Source organism: Convolutriloba macropyga, chromosome 2 (genome assembly GCF_964194025.1).
Source record: "Convolutriloba macropyga chromosome 2, txConMacr16.3, whole genome shotgun sequence".
NCBI lineage: Eukaryota > Metazoa > Xenacoelomorpha > Acoela > Convolutidae > Convolutriloba > Convolutriloba macropyga.
In genome coordinates this window covers 46,600,931-46,619,897 of record NC_134469.1, presented here as the reverse complement: position 1 = coordinate 46,619,897, position 18,967 = coordinate 46,600,931, and the positions used below count along the sequence as shown (strand labels likewise).

At 39.6% G+C, this 18,967-nt stretch overlaps 1 protein-coding gene across 1 annotated transcript in view; it reads right to left on the bottom strand.

Moving 5' to 3' along the window:
• Positions 1 to 5,818: 5,818 nt before the first annotated feature.
• The window catches only part of LOC142334917 (uncharacterized), a 67,927-nt gene continuing 54,778 nt past the window's right edge, over positions 5,819 to 18,967 (bottom strand). Inside the window, exon 4 of the mRNA XM_075383245.1 lies at positions 5,819 to 6,673. Coding sequence (XP_075239360.1) covers positions 5,819 to 6,673 — 855 coding nt within the window. The remainder of the gene's footprint in view (positions 6,674 to 18,967) is intronic.

Here is an 18,967-nt window from a genome sequence, read left to right as displayed (position 1 = left end):
AGAGAGAGAGAGAGAGAGAAAGAGAGATTATTACTTAGGCTAGGTTGGCACTTCAAGACAGCTAACTTAATTTTTAACTCTTCACTTGCATTATGTTGAGCACAAATAATGATAACCTTAGTTTAAACCTTTGATAAAATTAGATAATGTCGTTCTCCCTAATTTTTTTCCCAAAGCATTCCATAGAGGAATAAACTTGTGTATTTAAAATACCCATCAATGCTGCCTGACTATGAAATCGGATTCAACATTTATAGTAAAACCTCCCATGCTAAATTGCTGTCGAAAAGATGAAACAATAACTGCAGAGATTGTCACTTTTTTTAGGGCGTCGATGTCGATTGTTATTGACATAATTTTGCGGAGAGTGTTTCTGTGATCACTGCTTATCTCATTGATTCAAGTTTTCTTTTGATGCGTTGAAAAGGTCTTCCAAATACCGTTTTCAGTTTTACCTCTCCTTTCCTTATAAAACTGTTTAGCTGCGAACATTACGGATTATTGCTAGTTTTTTGGAAAATAATTAAACAGTTTGTTTCAAACTTTTTTTCGAGAAAAAAAATAAAAACAGTGAAGTCCATTCATATTACTGTGGAAGGAAAAAGGTGCCTGATGCTATTTTGTCGTCTTCTGAATTTCTGCTAGGCTCAACAGTGAGGGGACTCTGTCGCCCAGAAGATCGATCAAATAAAATAAACCAAAGGTTTTGAATCGATGAAGCAAGCGTTATTTTGTTACTCTTCTATTTCCCCTATTCCACTCTTGTATGCTGTTGCAAATTAGATTGCCTTCAAATAAGTTAATTCACAATGGGGCTCGTAATATCAATTCTAGTTATATGGACAACAAAGGTAAGACAATTACTTGCAAATCAACGAAAAAATCAAATTCAAGACAATTTATAATAGTAATTACAATAATAATACCAATGTCCGTGGTTCACTTCCTAAATTAACTAAATCAAAAAACGCTCACAGTATCCCAACTGGTCTTGCAACTACAAACTTCCAGAGTTCACTCTCATTCTCAATATCTTTTAAAGTTTAGTCCCACTAAATCGACTACTTTCTGTCGCTTGTGCAAAAATCTCTCCTGTGTTCAAACTTCTGAATTCTCCCAGAATTCTCCAACGTCTCTCTCTGCCAAAACTTCTCTGTTTCACTTCAATTTATTCTCAACCAATCTGCTCTTATCTTAAGCAAACAAACCTTAATCTCTTATATAAACATTGCAACTTGCACTTGAAATCTTTCACATTCTGTAGGAGGGCTCTGTTTGCCATGCAAACAGATCAATATCAAATTATGCTCTGTCATTCAATTGCATCCAGTCATTGTTCAATTTTTTCCTTATCTTAAGTACGCGACCGTTGCTCTGAGAAGTTCTTATTCCTCTATTTCTGCTATCAAACTAAGTAGCTGCAATCAATCACTGTCAAAAACCATGTGTTGAATAAATAACTAAAGTCAACCCCAAACGCTAAGAGCAATTGTTATTCTGAGCTTTCTCAACAACTCATGCAATTCCCCGGTTAAAAACCGCCGAAACATCTAGTATTCCTAGAAGCCCATAATTTGACCTCTAGGGGTCTTCTAAAGGTCACCCGTCCAAAATGAGGGGTCAAGTTGATAAAAACTGAATATTGCCATGGAAAGTTCTCTTGTAGTTGCACCTACCCACAAAATTTCGTGGCCTAACTCCCAGTAGAACACGTGCAATGACCGCGCATACTTTTCATCAACCTCCCGGATTACACCAAAATTCTAAACTTAACAACTCTCGAAGTAGTGGTCAAAACGTCTTCGGGTAAAATTTTCTAGTAACTATAAGGTGCCACTATATTGCCTGATAGATTTCATGACCAACGGATCAGCCCTTCGAGTCGTTTCCAATTTGAAAATTTTTAACGAGTCGTGGGTGCCGAAACCCGAAAAATCCGAGTTCGTCAAAATTGACCGAGGTGGTAATTTTTTGTCACTAACTGTCTCAAGTTATCATAATAATACCATTTCAAAGTCATTCGGCCGCTCAAAAAGGCCAATTTCCCGTTTTCGGCACTCGGGTCGTCCCGAAGCGCTGACTTCCTGTCGGAATCCGGGATTAAAAAGATCACCTACCAAAAACCCTTGAAAAGTGAAACTAACACTCCAAAAATTATAAGGCTACTACCAATACTCAAATTTTACGTTCCGCAGCCCGGATGTGCGCTAGTTCCGTGCAGGTTGGTTGGGGTCTAATTTGACATTAAAACCGGGTTCCTCGTACCCAAATTAGTCTATCCCCCAATTTTCAGGTCAATCCGACTTCAACTTTTTGAGAAAAAACTATTTCAATTTAGGTGCTAACTACATTCCTGTGATAATGACCAATATATTCAAAAACCGCCAATTTACATCCGGAACTCTTCCCAAGATCATGCAAAAACCTTAACTCATACGTGCATGACATTACAACTGATTAATCCTATTATTTCTTATCCAAACACTCATATTTCACAGTAATATACCTAAAAACCTTCAAATCACACTACTTCCGGTGTTCATAACTAGTGATTGGCTGGTCGGATTGGCCTGAAAATTATACTCGCAATAGAGGACCATTAGAGGTGCCTCCCATCATTGACTGGTTATCAGCCAATAAATAATTCCCATCCCGGGGGGTCGGACAACTTTTAGACCCAGGGTATTTGGAAAAACTGATAAATTGCCTTTTTATTTTTTTTAAGTCAAAAAAACTCTACTTAACTAAATAAGAGCAAAAAGGTGTAACCGGCCGCACATCCCTATTATACATGGACACTCACTAGGGGAACATCTCAGATGATGAGTCCAATGATGAGTATAACCTAAAGAGTTGAGTGTACCAAGTTTGATGTTGTCAATTATTTTACAAATTTGAAATCACAATTTTAGTTACTTCAAATTGAAATTCCAATTCTGTTCAAAATATCTAGTTCACTTCAAATGTTTGCTCTCTAGTTTACTTCTAAATTTAAATCACTCATTTCGACTTTGTCCTGATGCACAAATACAACTTTGCTAAGTAAATGAAATATATCGACAGCTCAATATGCTTTTGTTCAATAATTTGTTTGTTTAAGATATATCACTCGGCTCCGCTCTCTGGCGCCTTCGAAACAATAACCCCATAAGAAAGAACGCTAACTTCAAACACATAATTAACTTGTGGTTATAACAATTCCCTGCATCCTACACTCCTCCCTCCTAGATTATTATTCTCCCGAATAATTGCAAAGCTTATCCTGTGACCCGATAAACTTACTTCCACGTACTTTAACCATAGTCGATCTAGTGAAGTGAACCATTTATGTTTAGCTCCGGGTTAATATAAACTAACTGCACCAAAATTTGAATAGCGGTTGATCAAATCAGATTTGAAAACACTTTCGCATTTTCACAACTTCTACCTAATTCATCAACATTGATTTCTGATCAAACTCTATAGCCTCTGACATACATCCTCCCCGGGAACCCCATAATCACTAAACCCCATAATCACTAAAAAAGACAAATCCTAAAAATAGATCTACCAAAACTTTACATTTCCCTAATTCATCTCTTAAGAAAAAATTTTTCTCTACGGCTATAGTGCTTGATCAACTTGTCTCGATTAAATAGATTAATACAATGTAGGCAACAATTGGGTAAAAAGGCTTGAATAACTTAGCTGTCAACGTCCCTCTCATCATACACTCGTGCACTTGTACATAAAAACCTCTTCCTTTGATGCTTGAATGGATGTCCACCTCTTCTTCCAAAGTAGCTGCCATTTCTCCTGTAATCGAGCCATGACTGCTGTCCTGATGCTTCCAAACAGCTGCACCTCTCTTTCCCGTTCAACGATCGGTTCTTCAGCAAAAGCCCTGCAATCTCCGGAAATCGCGATGCAATCCTTCTCTCCACTTTCAGCTCAACTTCCATCAAAAACCCACTAGAGTCCTCCCTCCTAGGCTGTTGATCATCACGAACGCAAATGTGCAACACTGTAGCCATTGATTTCTGATCAAATTTCCCTGTGTCGTCAATTCCAGCACTTTCCCTTTGATGCTCATCCGTTGGTTTGACCGAAACACTACTATTAAGCTTTTTTTTTCAATTGCGATTGCACTCTTTTCTCCAACTCTTTTCCCAACTGTGCAAAATCAGTCCGGTCACCTGCTGCCTTATCATTTTGACCCTTCTGTGTTTCAGATACCAACTGCCGATCAATACATCCTGAACTTGTCCAATGCTCCAAAGTGTTCACAGTGTACTCAGCTGTACACATTTGTGTCTCATCAGCCAAGTGTGTTGCATAGCAGAACTTCTGGTCCAAACCTCCTGTCTTTAACTCTATCAAGCCCCAGGCTTCCAACATATGGTTTCTGCTAGCTTTGACACCACCGCCAAAATTGCTTGCTATTGCAGTTACGTTATCGCATGCTACTGAGTTCAAACTCCCAGCAAAACTTGTCTCGTTTCTCACATCGTTTTCATCAAATTCCTCTACATCCGAAAAATCTGTATCCAAATAATCTTCAAAAAAATAGTCATCCTCCGACTGTTCATGAAGAGTGAGTGTACCAAGTTTGATGTTGTCAATTATTTTACAAATTTGAAATCACAATTTTAGTTACTTCAAATTGAAATTCCAATTCTGTTCAAAATATCTAGTTCACTTCAAATGTTTGCTCTCTAGTTTACTTCTAAATTTAAATCACTCATTTCGACTTTGTCCTGATGCACAAATACAACTTTGCTAAGTAAACGAAATATATCGACAGCTCAATATGCTTTTGTTCATTAATTTGTTTGTTTAAGATATATCACTCGGCTCCGCTCTCTGGCGCCTTCGAAACAATAACCCCATAAGAAAGAACGCTAACTTCAAACACATAATTAACTTGTGGTTATAACAATTCCCTGCATCCTACACTCCTCCCTCCTAGATTATTATTCTCCCGAATAATTGCAAAGCTTATCCTGTGACCCGATAAACTTACTTCCACGTACTTTAACCATAGTCGATCTAGTGAAGTGAACCATTTATGTTTAGCTCCGGGTTAATATAAACTAACTGCACCAAAATTTGAATAGCGGTTGATCAAATCAGATTTGAAAACACTTTCGCATTTTCACAACTTCTACCTAATTCATCAACATTGATTTCTGATCAAACTCTATAGCCTCTGACATACATCCTCCCCGGGAACCCCATAATCACTAAACCCCATAATCACTAAAAAAGACAAATCCTAAAAATAGATCTACCAAAACTTTACATTTCCCTAATTCATCTCTTCAGAAAAAATTTTTCTCTACGGCTATAGTGCTTGATCAACTTGTCTCGATTAAATAGATTAATACAATGTAGGCAACAATTGGGTAAAAAGGCTTGAATAACTTAGCTGTCAACGTCCCTCTCATCATACACTCGTGCACTTGTACATAAAAACCTCTTCCTTTGATGCTTGAATGGATGTCCACCTCTTCTTCCAAAGTAGCTGCCATTTCTCCTGTAATCGAGCCATGACTGCTGTCCTGATGCTTCCAAACAGCTGCACCTCTCTTTCCCGTTCAACGATCGGTTCTTCAGCAAAAGCCCTGCAATCTCCGGAAATCGCGATGCAATCCTTCTCTCCACTTTCAGCTCAACTTCCATCAAAAACCCACTAGAGTCCTCCCTCCTAGGCTGTTGATCATCACGAACGCAAATGTGCAACACTGTAGCCATTGATTTCTGATCAAATTTCCCTGTGTCGTCAATTCCAGCACTTTCCCTTTGATGCTCATCCGTTGGTTTGACCGAAACACTACTATTAAGCTTTTTTTTTCAATTGCGATTGCACTCTTTTCTCCAACTCTTTTCCCAACTGTGCAAAATCAGTCCGGTCACCTGCTGCCTTATCATTTTGACCCTTCTGTGTTTCAGATACCAACTGCCGATCAATACATCCTGAACTTGTCCAATGCTCCAAAGTGTTCACAGTGTACTCAGCTGTACACATTTGTGTCTCATCAGCCAAGTGTGTTGCATAGCAGAACTTCTGGTCCAAACCTCCTGTCTTTAACTCTATCAAGCCCCAGGCTTCCAACATATGGTTTCTGCTAGCTTTGACACCACCGCCAAAATTGCTTGCTATTGCAGTTACGTTATCGCATGCTACTGAGTTCAAACTCCCAGCAAAACTTGTCTCGTTTCTCACATCGTTTTCATCAAATTCCTCTACATCCGAAAAATCTGTATCCAAATAATCTTCAAAAAAATAGTCATCCTCCGACTGTTCATCGCTTAGCTCATCAGACTCTGGTGACAGTACAAAATCCACTCCCATAGCATGATGCTCATCTGGTCCACAAGACTCAACTCTCCACTCAATGATGTTCTCTCCTGTCGGAAGTTCTCTGATGCCATTGTTTTCGTATTCACTTGGCACTGATCTATAAATTTCTTGATTTATTTGACCACAAACTCTCTCTGTAAACTCTACCTCAGTTCCAGTTTGCACTTCATCGCTGTAACCTGGAATTCTTAATCTAAAACCAATCACAGCAATTCTCGTATCTTCCACTTCTTCAAACAGATCTTTACTAAAAGCTCCTTCTTCTTGATACACCACAGCGGGATCCAATGTCAAAAACTTCAGAACTTTTGCCAGATTGCCGAAATCTATCTATTGAAAAAGTGTCAGCGCTTCTATATGTATCAATCACCTGCCTTTGAGAGCACTGTTGTCGCTTTCTCTGATCCAAAGTATCACTGGTTTCAATGAATTCCAGCCTACTTCCCGCTTTCCCTCTAACAAAAAATTGTGGCTTTGCTCATAGAAAAGTGGATTGTCAGACAATCGTATGTCAAACTGATACAGCGTCTCTGTCAGTGTCCATGCTTGCTTCCATGGAGTCGACCACCAATAACTTCTTTTTAAATCGCTTACTGCATTCAAGGCCCAACCACACAATTTTGTAGGCAACCAATTCATCATCTCTTCTTCCGTCCATCCCAGCTTCATGCCATTGCTCAAATAATGTTCACGCCAATCTTCCCAAACTTCGTAGCCGGGGGAAGGAAAACGCTTCACCAATTGATAATTAAACATAATCAAACTCTTGGTAACCAAATCGCAAAATTAAGACAACTTTCGGTGTGCTCTTAGCAGTTTCTCCGACGAAAAATACGCTCGCCCTCCAAAAAATCACAAAATAATCCACAGCAAAAAGTAACAAAGAAATGAAGCCCACCCAGGAGAACCACTGTCGTCTTCTGAATTTCTGCTAGGCTCAACTGTTAGGGGATTCTGTCGCCCAGAAGATCGATCAAATAAAATAAACCAAAGGTTTTGAATCGGTGAAGCAAGCGTTACTTTGTTACTCTTCTATTTCCAATCTTCTACTCTTGTATGCTGTTGCAAATTAGATTGCCTTGAATTAAAATAATTCACAATGGGGCTCGTAATATCAATTCTAGTTAAATGGACAAAAAAAGTAAGACGATTACTTGCCAATCAATAAAAAAGACAAATCCAAGACATTTTATAATAGTAACTACAATAATAATACCATTATCCGTGGTTCACTTCACAAATTAACTAAATCAAAAACGCTCACAGTATCCCAACTGGTCTTGCAATTACAAACTTCCGGAGTTGAATCTCACTCTCAATATCTTTTAAAGTTTAGTCCAACTAAATCAACTACTTTCTGTCGCTTGTGCAAAAATCTCTCCTGTATTCAAACTTCTGAATTCTCCAAGAATTCTCCAACGTTTCTCTCTGCCAAAACTTCTCTGTTTCACTTCATTTTTACTCAACCAATCTGCTCTTTTCTTAAGCAAACAAACCTTAATCTCTTATGGAAACGTTGCAACTTGCACTTGAAATCTTTCACATTCTGTAGGAGGCCTCTGTTTGCTATGCAAACAAATCAATATCAAATTAGGCTCTGTCATTCAATTGCTTCCAGCAATTGTTCAATTTTCTCCTTATCTTAAGTACGCGACCTTTGCACTCTTATGAAAACAAATCCACTTCACTTCATCTCAAATATGCACTTGACATGTATATCCATTTTTGCCTAGTAAACGTTGAACGTTGCTCTGAAAAGTTCTTATTCCTCTATTTCCGCTATCAAATTAACTAGCTGCAATCAATCACTGTCAAAAATTATGTGTTGAATAAATAATCAAAAGTCATTCCCAAAGCTAAGAGCAATTGTTTTTCCGAGTTTTCTCAACAACTCATGCAATTCCCCAGTTAAAAACCGCCGAAAAATCTGATATTCCTAAAAGCCCATAATTTGACCTCTAGGAGTCTCCTGAAGGTCACCCGTCCAAAATGAGGGGTCAAGTTGATAAAAACTAATTATTGTCATGGGAAGTTCTCTTGTAGTTGCACCTACCCAAAAATTTTGTGGCCTATTTCCCAGTAGAACACGAGCAATGAATGCACACACTTTTCATCGACCTCCCGGATGACCCCAGAATTCTAAACTTAACAACTCTCGAAGTAGTGGTCAAAAAGTCTTCGGCTAAAATTTTCTAGTAACTACAGGGTGCCACAAACTTGCCTGACACGTTTCATGACCAACGGATCAGCCGTTGCAAGTCGTTTGCAATTTGAAAATTTTTAACGAGTCGGGGGTGCCGAAACCCGAAAAATCCGAGTTCGTCAAAATTGACCGAGGTGGTTAGTTTTTATCACTAACTGTCTCAGGTTATCATAATAATACCATTTCAAAGTCATTCGGCCGCTCAAAAAGGCCAATTTCCCATTTTCGGCACTCGGGTCGTCCCGAAGCGCTGACTTCCGGTCAGAATCTGGGATTAAAAATATCACCAACCGAAAACCCTTGAAAAGTAAAACTAACACCAAAAATTATAAGTCTACTACCAATACTCAAATTTTACGTTCCGCGGCACGGGCGTGCGCTAGTTCCGTGCAGGTTGGTGGGGGCTCTAATTTCGCATTAAAATTGGATTCCTCGTGCCCAAATTAGTCTATCCCCCATTTCTCAGGTCAATCCGACTTCAACTTTTTGAGAAAAAACTATTTCAATTTAGGTGTTAACTACATTCCTGTGATAATTACCAATATACTCAAAAACCGCCATTTTACATCCTAAATTCTTCCCAAGATCCTGCAAAAACATTAACTCATACTTGCATGACATTACAACTGATTAATCCTATTATTTCTTATCCAAACACTCATATTTCACAGTAATATACCTAAAAACCTTCAAATCACACTACTTCCGGTGTTCATAACTAGTGATTGGGTGGTCAGATTGGCCTGAAAATTATACTCGCAATAGAAGACCATTAGAGGTGACTCTCATCATTGACTGGTTATCAACCAATAAATAATTCCCATACCGGTGGGGGGGGGGGTCGGACAACTTTTAGACCCAGGTTATTTGGAAAAACTGATAAGTTGCCTTTTTATTTACTTTAAGTCAAAAAAAAATCTACTTAACTAACACAGAGCGAAAGTGTGTAACCGGCCTCACATCCCTATTATACATGGACACTCACTATGGGAACATCTCCACAAATTTTCAGAGTCCAATGATGAGTATAACCTAAAGAGTTGAGTGTACCAAGTTTGAAGTTGTCAATTATTTTACAAATTTGAAATCACAATTTTAGTTACTTCAAATTGAAATTCCAATTCTGTTCAAAATATCTAGTTCACTTCAAATGTTCGCTCTCTAGTTTGCTTCTAAATTTAAATCACTCATTTCGACTTTGGCCTGATGCACAAATACAACTTTGATAAGTAAATGAAATATATCGACAGCTCAATATGCTTTTGTTCATTAATTTGTTTGTTTAAGATATATCACTCGGCTCCGCTCTCTGGCGCCTTCGAAACAATAACCCCTTAAGAAAGAACGCTAACTTCAAACACCTAATTAACTTGTGCAACTTGACCTAAATTATCTAACTTACAATATCTGGTTATAACAATTCCCTGCATCCTACACTATTAACATGCCCTAATCAACGGTATATTATAATTGCTTATTGTTGGACGAACAGCTCCCAGCAAGAAATCTCGCCACTTGAAAAAACACCGGAAGGTGTGTGGGCGTACGGGGTAGTTGCAACCACTCAGATCAAATTTTAAAAACGATAATTTTATAGTACTTATTAAAATGCATTCAATTCGTTTTGATAAGTCATAGTAATCTGATCTTCTTTTGGCTGTTATACCACATCACCCACACCAAAGTAGATCTTATATTCCTGATTTTGATGTCAATTAAAGAATCTTTTATAGTGCAGAGTTTTGTATTTTTGTCGTTAAAAGCTTCTAGCTCGAAACTGCTAAATTTTCAAAGGTTCGTTGAGAAAAAGTAATTTTGCCTGACAATTAGTTCGAGACGTTTGTGCCCAAGGCTCCCTCATTCGTTAGTAAGAACGTATTCAATCTAAACTAAAGAAATTCTGTCTCAAATGTGGTAAAACATATCGCTCGAAAGCTTATATAAATCTCAATAAAATTCAATAAGTAGATTTTGGTAGGAAAAAGAGAATATTTTTGAATGCGGTCTCACTTTATGTCAATAGAACGGAAGGCTAAAATGAAATCGTCTGAAATAGAACCCAGTTATTCAAAGGTAAATCCAAATATTACTTACGACTATCAGAGAAATCCGGATGCCACTGAATTTCGTAGATTTCATTCTCTTATATCGCAAACGCAGAAGTTTCAATTCAAGCTCCCTGAGGGCTTTATTTAACATGGCAATTTCAACTAACCAAATCAATTTTCAATCCTCCAAACTCTACCGCTATCTACTGGATGAACTGCTGTCCTGCCCATTTTAAACTCTCCCTCTGAGTTTTTTTTCTGCCTAAGGGTACATTCCAATCAGTTTTAATAGCGTTCCAAAAATTGTCGTTTCAATTGCAACATTTCCACTTAACCTAAACACGCCATTGTGGGAGTGCAATGTTTTTCACAAGTCATAACGAATCTTATGTTAGTATTTGCTCTAGATCACCGGAGCTCCTTGCTTGAATTGGTTGTTGATTTCAGGATACAAAAAATCTCACAAATCAAACTGATAATAATTATTCAAGAGCATGCATGCTCCTCTTTTAGTTTCAATCTTATTTATGGAAAATTGTTTGAGCTAGCCACCGCAATAGTGACTGTTTATTGTAAGGATAGAACATTACTTTTTCGGAACAAATATAAACTATTTTGTTAAAAAGAAAACAATGATAAAGAAGGTCGTAAAATCCTTTCATTCTTGAGAGTGCAAAAAGTCTTCTTCAACTTTTGTCTTTTTTGGCTAAAAAACAAGAAAATAGCATCTTGATACCGAAAAAGGTCGCTCTTTTTCCAGTAAGTATAAAGTTGATTAGTGAATGCTCCGTTCAATTTTGATTAATTTCGGACTTCAGGAAGTACAATTTCAAAGAAGTGAGATCAGAGCTGTGAAAACTGAAATGCTTACATTTTCAGCAAATGGAGCGCTTTATGTCACTAAAATTTTGTACACAGAGCGTTGAAAATAAACTCATTCACAATGCAGCTATTACTGTATTAATTAGCAAATAATGCCATATTTTTGACTGATAAATAATAAGCTTTATTTTGGTTGATGTTATTTAGTGGCTTTCATTTGATTAGAAACACTAATGGCTTTTCATATACGTTCCCAGTTAAATTGGATTTGATCGGCATAAAAAATATAAATTTAAAAAGTCGTCTAGTCGAAACATCAAACCAAAACACAGACCGATTAATGAAAAAACCAGACTCAAAGATACGCATTCTAGATACGCTTGGAGGATCGTTGAAACTCTTCAAAAATAACTTCAAAAAATTCATCTTTAACTTCATCAAAATAACAATCGTATTAAGGCAATGAGTATCTAGCCACAGCTAGTCACAGCCAATTATGGTAACGAAAGAATTCAGGAAGTTCCAGTCTTTATGATAAAAATACATATGATAACAGTGTGCGCCATGGTTTCTATTGCGGCTGAGCTTAACAACTCAGAAATCAAATTGAATAGCGCTTCAAGGTCATTTCAAGCCTTAAAGCTAGAATAGTGTGACAAGCGAAATTTAATGCTACATTCTATCGAGCCAAACGGATTTGTTCATTTTGTTCAACATTTATATTTGGCAACTATTATTAGTACGTAATCGTCATATATGAAGTGAAACAGAAACTCAAACTTTAATTACGCAATTATTGCCACGTATTCAAGTGTTCACAATCGCACAAATTTAGCTCAAACGGAGCAAGAGATACTGAACTTGGTAAGCCAGATTCGATGAATTTTGCGATTTTTATACTAATTCAGAGAGTGCGGGGCACCGTATAAGGTATCCCGAACCCCAACTTCAGTGCATTCAGAGAATCTTAAGACATAGTAATCTACCACCAATCAGAGATGCAATTTTGACATGTACGGCAGTATAAATAGAGCTTGAAAAACTACCAAAAATCAGTTGAAACTCATAAATTTGGTTATATCAAACTGACATACAGTGCGTATTGAAGCACGCTTTCTTGAGCGGTGAATTACTTGTTATCGTGTCTTGTTTCTGTAGATCATATTAGTGATTGTACAGTTTCAACTTTACTTTGACTTGTGAAAAGAGAATTAACTTTGATATTCTCAAAACTTTCTTTCTGAGGAACGAAGTTCCTAAGTAAGAGAAACTTTGTGCAAAGCATAAAGTCAGTTTCTCTTACTGGCTTTAACGAAGCCGATTCTAGTTCAACATTGGTGTTATTGAAACCAATAGAGAGACTTGCTAACATTAAAGTTAGAAAATATTATTATTGTCAGATTTCCAATTGTTAAGACCTACTGTTTTACAACTGCTTACTGCAGCAGGTTGAAACTTTGCATAGTTATAGCCAAGCTATAGGGCTACAATTTGTAGGAACGGGAATTCCTAAATTGGGTTTATAACTTGAGTTATTAACAAAAACTCAACAAAATTTGATTGTTTCAATTCGAATTATTTTGTTATTCTGAGAGAAACAAGTTTGTTATTCAGCAACGCTGAGCGATTAGTTATCAGGAGTAATTGAGCAACAAGTAATGCAACGGTAATCTACAGTATAGCGGATAATACAGTTCACAAAAGTTAACTGCAAAAAACACAATATCCGGACAGATTTGAAACCGCTGAAACGAACTGGGCGGTGTAAAGTTTTCCTTGACTTTGATAGGAGAGCAGCCGTTACATTTGGTCCGCCGACCCGGACAGTGGAAGGCAAACTGCTGTCCAATCTGATGAAGAGAGTGCCGAAGGCACCCCCCAAAGAGAATCAAACAAATCAACAGCGCAACGCCAGTGAGGCAGAGCGAAAGTTGCGAGTGCACTTCACAAATTACGTTGAAGAACTAACCTCGCTTAAAAGGAGCAAGCAAAGCAAAAGGCAATCAGGCAATCCTAACACAATCAGCAGAGAGGAGCTTCAATCAGCAGCTCAAAGGTACGACAAGAAATTCCAAGATTTATTGGAAGAAGTCAACACCAAAACAGGGATTGGCTACAAAATAATTGAAGATTCAGATCGACCCAACAAACTAAAGGTCCTCTACCAACAGACTGTTCACCTTCTAGAGGAAGAAATACCCAAGCAACTGCAGCGTCGAAACAAGCTTGTGCCCTATCAAGCTAATTTCGTTGAAGAGCATCTGAAAGAAGCAAGGAAGTGCAAAGCAAGTTTGGACTATCATTGGCTTGCATATATAAGCAAAGGCACGCAACCAGAAATGAATGCAGAGCAAAGCAACGCAACCCAAGCAGTGAACGACAGCGAGAGCAACAACTACCAAACAGACAACCCAGTTGCTCAAACAGTGCAAAATGGAGCAACAGCAAGTGGCCAAGAAACGGAGAATGTTTCGGAAACATCTTCAGCAAAGCAAAGGCGAGAGGAAAGGATGAAGAAATTTGATATCGAATTCGAAACCAAGATGCGACTCGAACAAGCACGGTTTGAGCGGAGGAGGCTAGAGCTGGAAATGCAAATGAAGGAACTGGAAACCAAGCATCAACTGCTGGAGGAAGAGCGTGAGCTAGAGCGCAAAGTGAAGAGAACAGCATTAGAGAACGATGATGTTCGTTCCCAATCAACCAGTGCTCGAGACAAATCACCCTTCAACTGGACACCCAAGAAAAGAGATGTCTCTGACTGGGCCAGCAGAATCGACAACCTTCTAACACCAGATCGATCAACAGCTCGCTTCGAAGTAACCCCTGAAGTGAACAGGCAAAGTCACTTCTCACGATATCGCAGTTCACGAGACCGATCCTCAAGTGTTGAAGACCGAGACGTATCCCCCAGAGCTGGTTTACTACGATACAACAGTGGGTACGCAGGTAGTAGTAGCCTACCAAAGCTGAAGTTGAACAGCTTTGCTGGAAACCCTCTCGAATGGCCAGAGTGGTCTAGTATGTTCATCGCTACAGTGGATCAACGACCAATACCAGACTCAGAGAAGATGAGCCATCTGAAGACTCTACTGACAAGCAAGGCAAGGTCAGCAATCTCTGGAATGGGCTATTCTGGACGATTCTATGGTGCTGCATGGAGCATTCTGGAGAGGAAATTTGGAAGGCCTCATGTGATCATTGATGCACAACTGGAGAGTCTTCGCAAAGCAAGTCAGGTGAAACCACACGACTCAACAGGTCTGATCACCTTCTCAGTTATTGTTTCGAACTTTGTGAATGTGCTCAAAGAGTACAAGCAGATTGGTGATCTGCAATCAAGCTCGACACTCTATATGGCAGTAGATAAACTACCCCAAGTTCTCAAAGAGAAGTGGTGGTTCTATGTTGATGATAAAGATGAAGATCGGCCTGATCTGATTATGTTTGAGAAGTGGCTATCTAGGATAGCATTCGTGCACGAAGGGTTTTCAGCTTTCAAGGGAGAGCGAAGAGAAGAAGACCGAAGAAGCACAAATAGAGACAAACGGTTCTCGAAAACGTCGAACTTCAGTGCAAGTTCCAACGTGAAAGAAACGAAGCAAACGCAAAGTGATCACTGTCCGCTAGCTGATGGCACTCATAAAATATGGAACTGTCCATTATTCAGGGATATGAGTGTGAATGATCGGTACGCAGCAGTGAGAAAGCAACGCTTATGTTACGGATGTCTAGGCAAAGGATATGCAATCAAAGATTGTAAAGTCAATGCGTGCGGCATCAATGGATGCATCAAGAAGCACAACCGATTGCTGCACTCAGAAAACCAAATGGACGAGGGCAATCACGTAGTCAACGTAAGCGCAGCAACAATAAACCAGAGTAACGAAGTTACTAGCTTTCTTCAGATAGTTCCTGTCTCAATACAGAGCGGTGGCAACAGGCTGAACACATATGCTTTCCTCGATAGTGGATCAACGGTTTCATTCATCGATCAAAGTGTGCAAGAGAAGTTACGAGCCCAAGGCACCGATGTGACGCTCAACATAGCTGGCATACACGGAACGAAGGATCTGAAGACAGAAAGGGTTCCTCTCAAAATAAAGGGACTACATTCAAAGGTGCATTCAATCGAAGCGTTTGCACACCCGTCAATCTCCTTGGGAAACACAAACTACAACTACAACAAGCTGAAGCAAAGCTTCAACCACTTGAGTGTTTTACCCAACAAAAGCTTCAACTTGATGGAAGTTGGCATCATCCTTGGTCAAGATGCTTATGAGCTACAACGACCATTGGACTACAAGAGAGGAACACGAAGTGAACCTTTCGCCGTTCTAACAGAGCTAGGATGGGTAGTCAGTGGACCCATGACGGGCAAAAGAAGACAAAATGTTTGTCATTTCGCCTTCACTGAAGATGTGAAAGTGGCTGAGAATATCCAAACCTGGTGGGACATAGAAACCTATGCTTCCAAAATCAACGTCGTCAGTCAGTCAAAAAGGGAACTGCAGGCACAAAAGATGCTAGAGAGTACGACAAAGTTCACAGGCGAGCGGTACGAAGTGGGAATGCTGTGGAGTGAACCAGAGCCAAACCTACCGAACAATTACAGCTCAGCCTTGGGTCAGCTTTACTCACTGGAGCGAAGATTCCAAAGGGACCCAAACCTGAAGAATTTGTATCAACAGTCAATAGATACAGACGTAGAAAAAGGTTTCGTAAAGATATTGGACGAGTCCGAAGTGAAAGGCACCTTCGGGAAAGAATGGTATTTGCCACACCATCCAGTGCTAAACCCGAACAAGCCTGGCAAAGTAAGACGTGTTTGCAATGCCGCATCCAAGCACAAAGAAGTAGGCCTGAATGATAAGCTACTAGCAGGACCTGATCTGCTACATGGGTTGATTGGAACAATATTCAGATTCCGTGAAGGACCAATAGCCCTAACCGCCGACATCGAATCGATGTTTCTACAAGTGCAAGTTCCCGAACAGGATAGAAGTTGCTTGAGGTTTTTATGGCGTCCAAGAACTAACGAACCTGTTCAGATATACGAATATCAGCGTCACGTATTTGGAGCTAAGAGTTCTCCAACTTGCGCGAACTATGCTCTCAAGCGAGTGGGACTGGACAACGAAAAAGAGTATCCAATAGCAACCAAGGCGATACAAAACAACTTCTACATGGATGATTTCATCAAATCAGTAGAAACCCCGGAAGAAGCAATTGAAGTCTTCAACCAACTACAACCTCTTCTCTCACAACATGGATTTGAACTGAAGAAGTGGATAAGCAACAATGATGCAGTTACCAAAGCAATCCCAGAAGACTTGAAGTCAATCAGCAACACGAAGCAAGTCGAAGTGGAACCCAATACGGAGGGATCTTCAGTGCTAGGACTACAATGGACCGTTACTGATGACAGTCTTCAAGTATGCAGAGGTACACACAAGGAAGTTGAACCACCTATAACCCAGAGGAAGATTCTGTCACTGGTATCTTCAGTATTCGACCCGATCGGATTGTTTGCTCCGTTCAGTGTTCATATGAGACGACTTCTGAAAGGCATCTGGACTAAGAATGGACAACATTGGGACAACGAAGTGGAGCCTAGTGAAAAAGAAGAATTCCTGAGATGGAAAGAACAACTTCCAATAGTGGCTGAAACCAGCATCGATAGAAGATACTTCAACAGAGAGAGGGACAAAACCGAACCTTCAAGTGTTTGCTGACGCATCTGAAGACACGATGTGTGCAGTGGCCTATCTACGTTCACAACCAAAAGAATACTCAGCTGACTTAGCATTTGTCATTGGAAAAAGCAGAGTAGCACCGATGAGGCATCTTTCAATACCGCGATTGGAATTACAAGCGGCAGTCATGGCAGTGAGGTTGAAAGAACAGATAGTCAAGGAACATGAAATGAAGATAAATAGTTGCAGTTTTTGGTCAGACTCAACTACGGTATTGCAGTGGATACACAGTTCCCATCGCAAACAACAAGTGTTTGTGGCCAATCGAGTGGCTGAGATACTAGATACAACCGATGTTTCGCAGTGGAAACATGTGAGCGGTATCAACAACCCAGCGGACATTGGCACCAGAGCAATCAACATTGAAGAACTCAAGAGAAGTGAGTGGCTCACTGGGCCGGCCTGGTTAAAACGACCAGAAAGCGAGTGGCCAGAGCAAGTGAACCTAATATTTGCATCAGATGAAGAGAATATACCCTCATCAGTATTCATGATACAGGCTGAAGAGAAGAAAGCTGTTATCCAGTGGGAACGATTCAGTAACTTCAACAGACTAGTAAATACAGTGGCATACGTACAGCGAGCATTGAACAAACACAGACCAGCAACACTCGTAGTCAGCATTGAAGAAAGAGAAAAAGCAAAAGCAACAATCTTCAAGTTACTACAACAAGAACCGTTTGGTGAAGAGATGAAATCTCTCAAAGTTGAAAAGGAAATTCCAAAAGGCAGCAAAATCCTACAATTCTCACCATTCCTGGATGAAGAAGGACTTATTCGAGCCAAAGGCAGAATAGGCAAAAGTCAATTGGACTTCAATGCAAAGCATCCAATTTTGCTACATTGGAAACATCATGCGGTTGAATTATTCTTGCGAAACGAGCACAAGGACAATCAACACGAAGGCACTGAGCATGTGAGAAACATTGTTCAGCAGAAGATGTGGATACTGGGCATACGGAACGCCATAAGATCAATCAAGAACAAGTGCGTTACCTGCAGAAAAGGCAGAGCACAAACGATAGCACCAGTCATGGCAGATCTACCCGAAGAGCGGTTAGATGCTTCAACAGCCTTTACAAATGTTGGAGTCGACTATTTTGGCCCTTTCATTGTGAAGATTGGGCGAAGAAATGAAAAGCGATGGTGTTGTCTATTTACTTGTCTAACTATGAGAGCGGTGCATATAGAAGTGGTACCCAAGTTAGACACAGACAGTTGTCTCAATGCAATAATGAGATTTATTGCCCGAAGAGGCAAACCAAGTACAATCGTCAGTGACAACGGAACAAACTTTGTTGGAGCTGAAAGAGAGTTTGCAGAGTACGTTGCGGCATGGAACAAAGAAGGGATCCAAGAACATCTAATTCAACGAGGAATCAGATGGAAGTTCAATCCACCCGCAGCACCCCACTTTGGAGGAGTATGGGAGCGGTTGGTGAGAAGTTGCAAGAAAGCAATGTATGCAGTATTGGGGAACAGATCAGTCACCGAGGACGTTCTTTCAACAACGATGTGTATTGTTGAGCAGACGTTGAACGCAAGACCTTTGACTCCAGTCAGTTCAGATGTTAATGACTTAGAAGCATTGACCCCCAATCACTTCTTGCTTGGCAACAAGAACGTTTGCTTACCCTACCTACCATGCGCAGAAGAATTTGTCGATCATCGAAAGCTCTTTCGACAGACACAAGCCTATGCAAATCTCATATGGGACAGATTTCGTAAAGAATATCTGCCAACTCTGAGTAATCGACAAAAATGGCGATCTACGTCGAACGAAACCCTTAAAGAA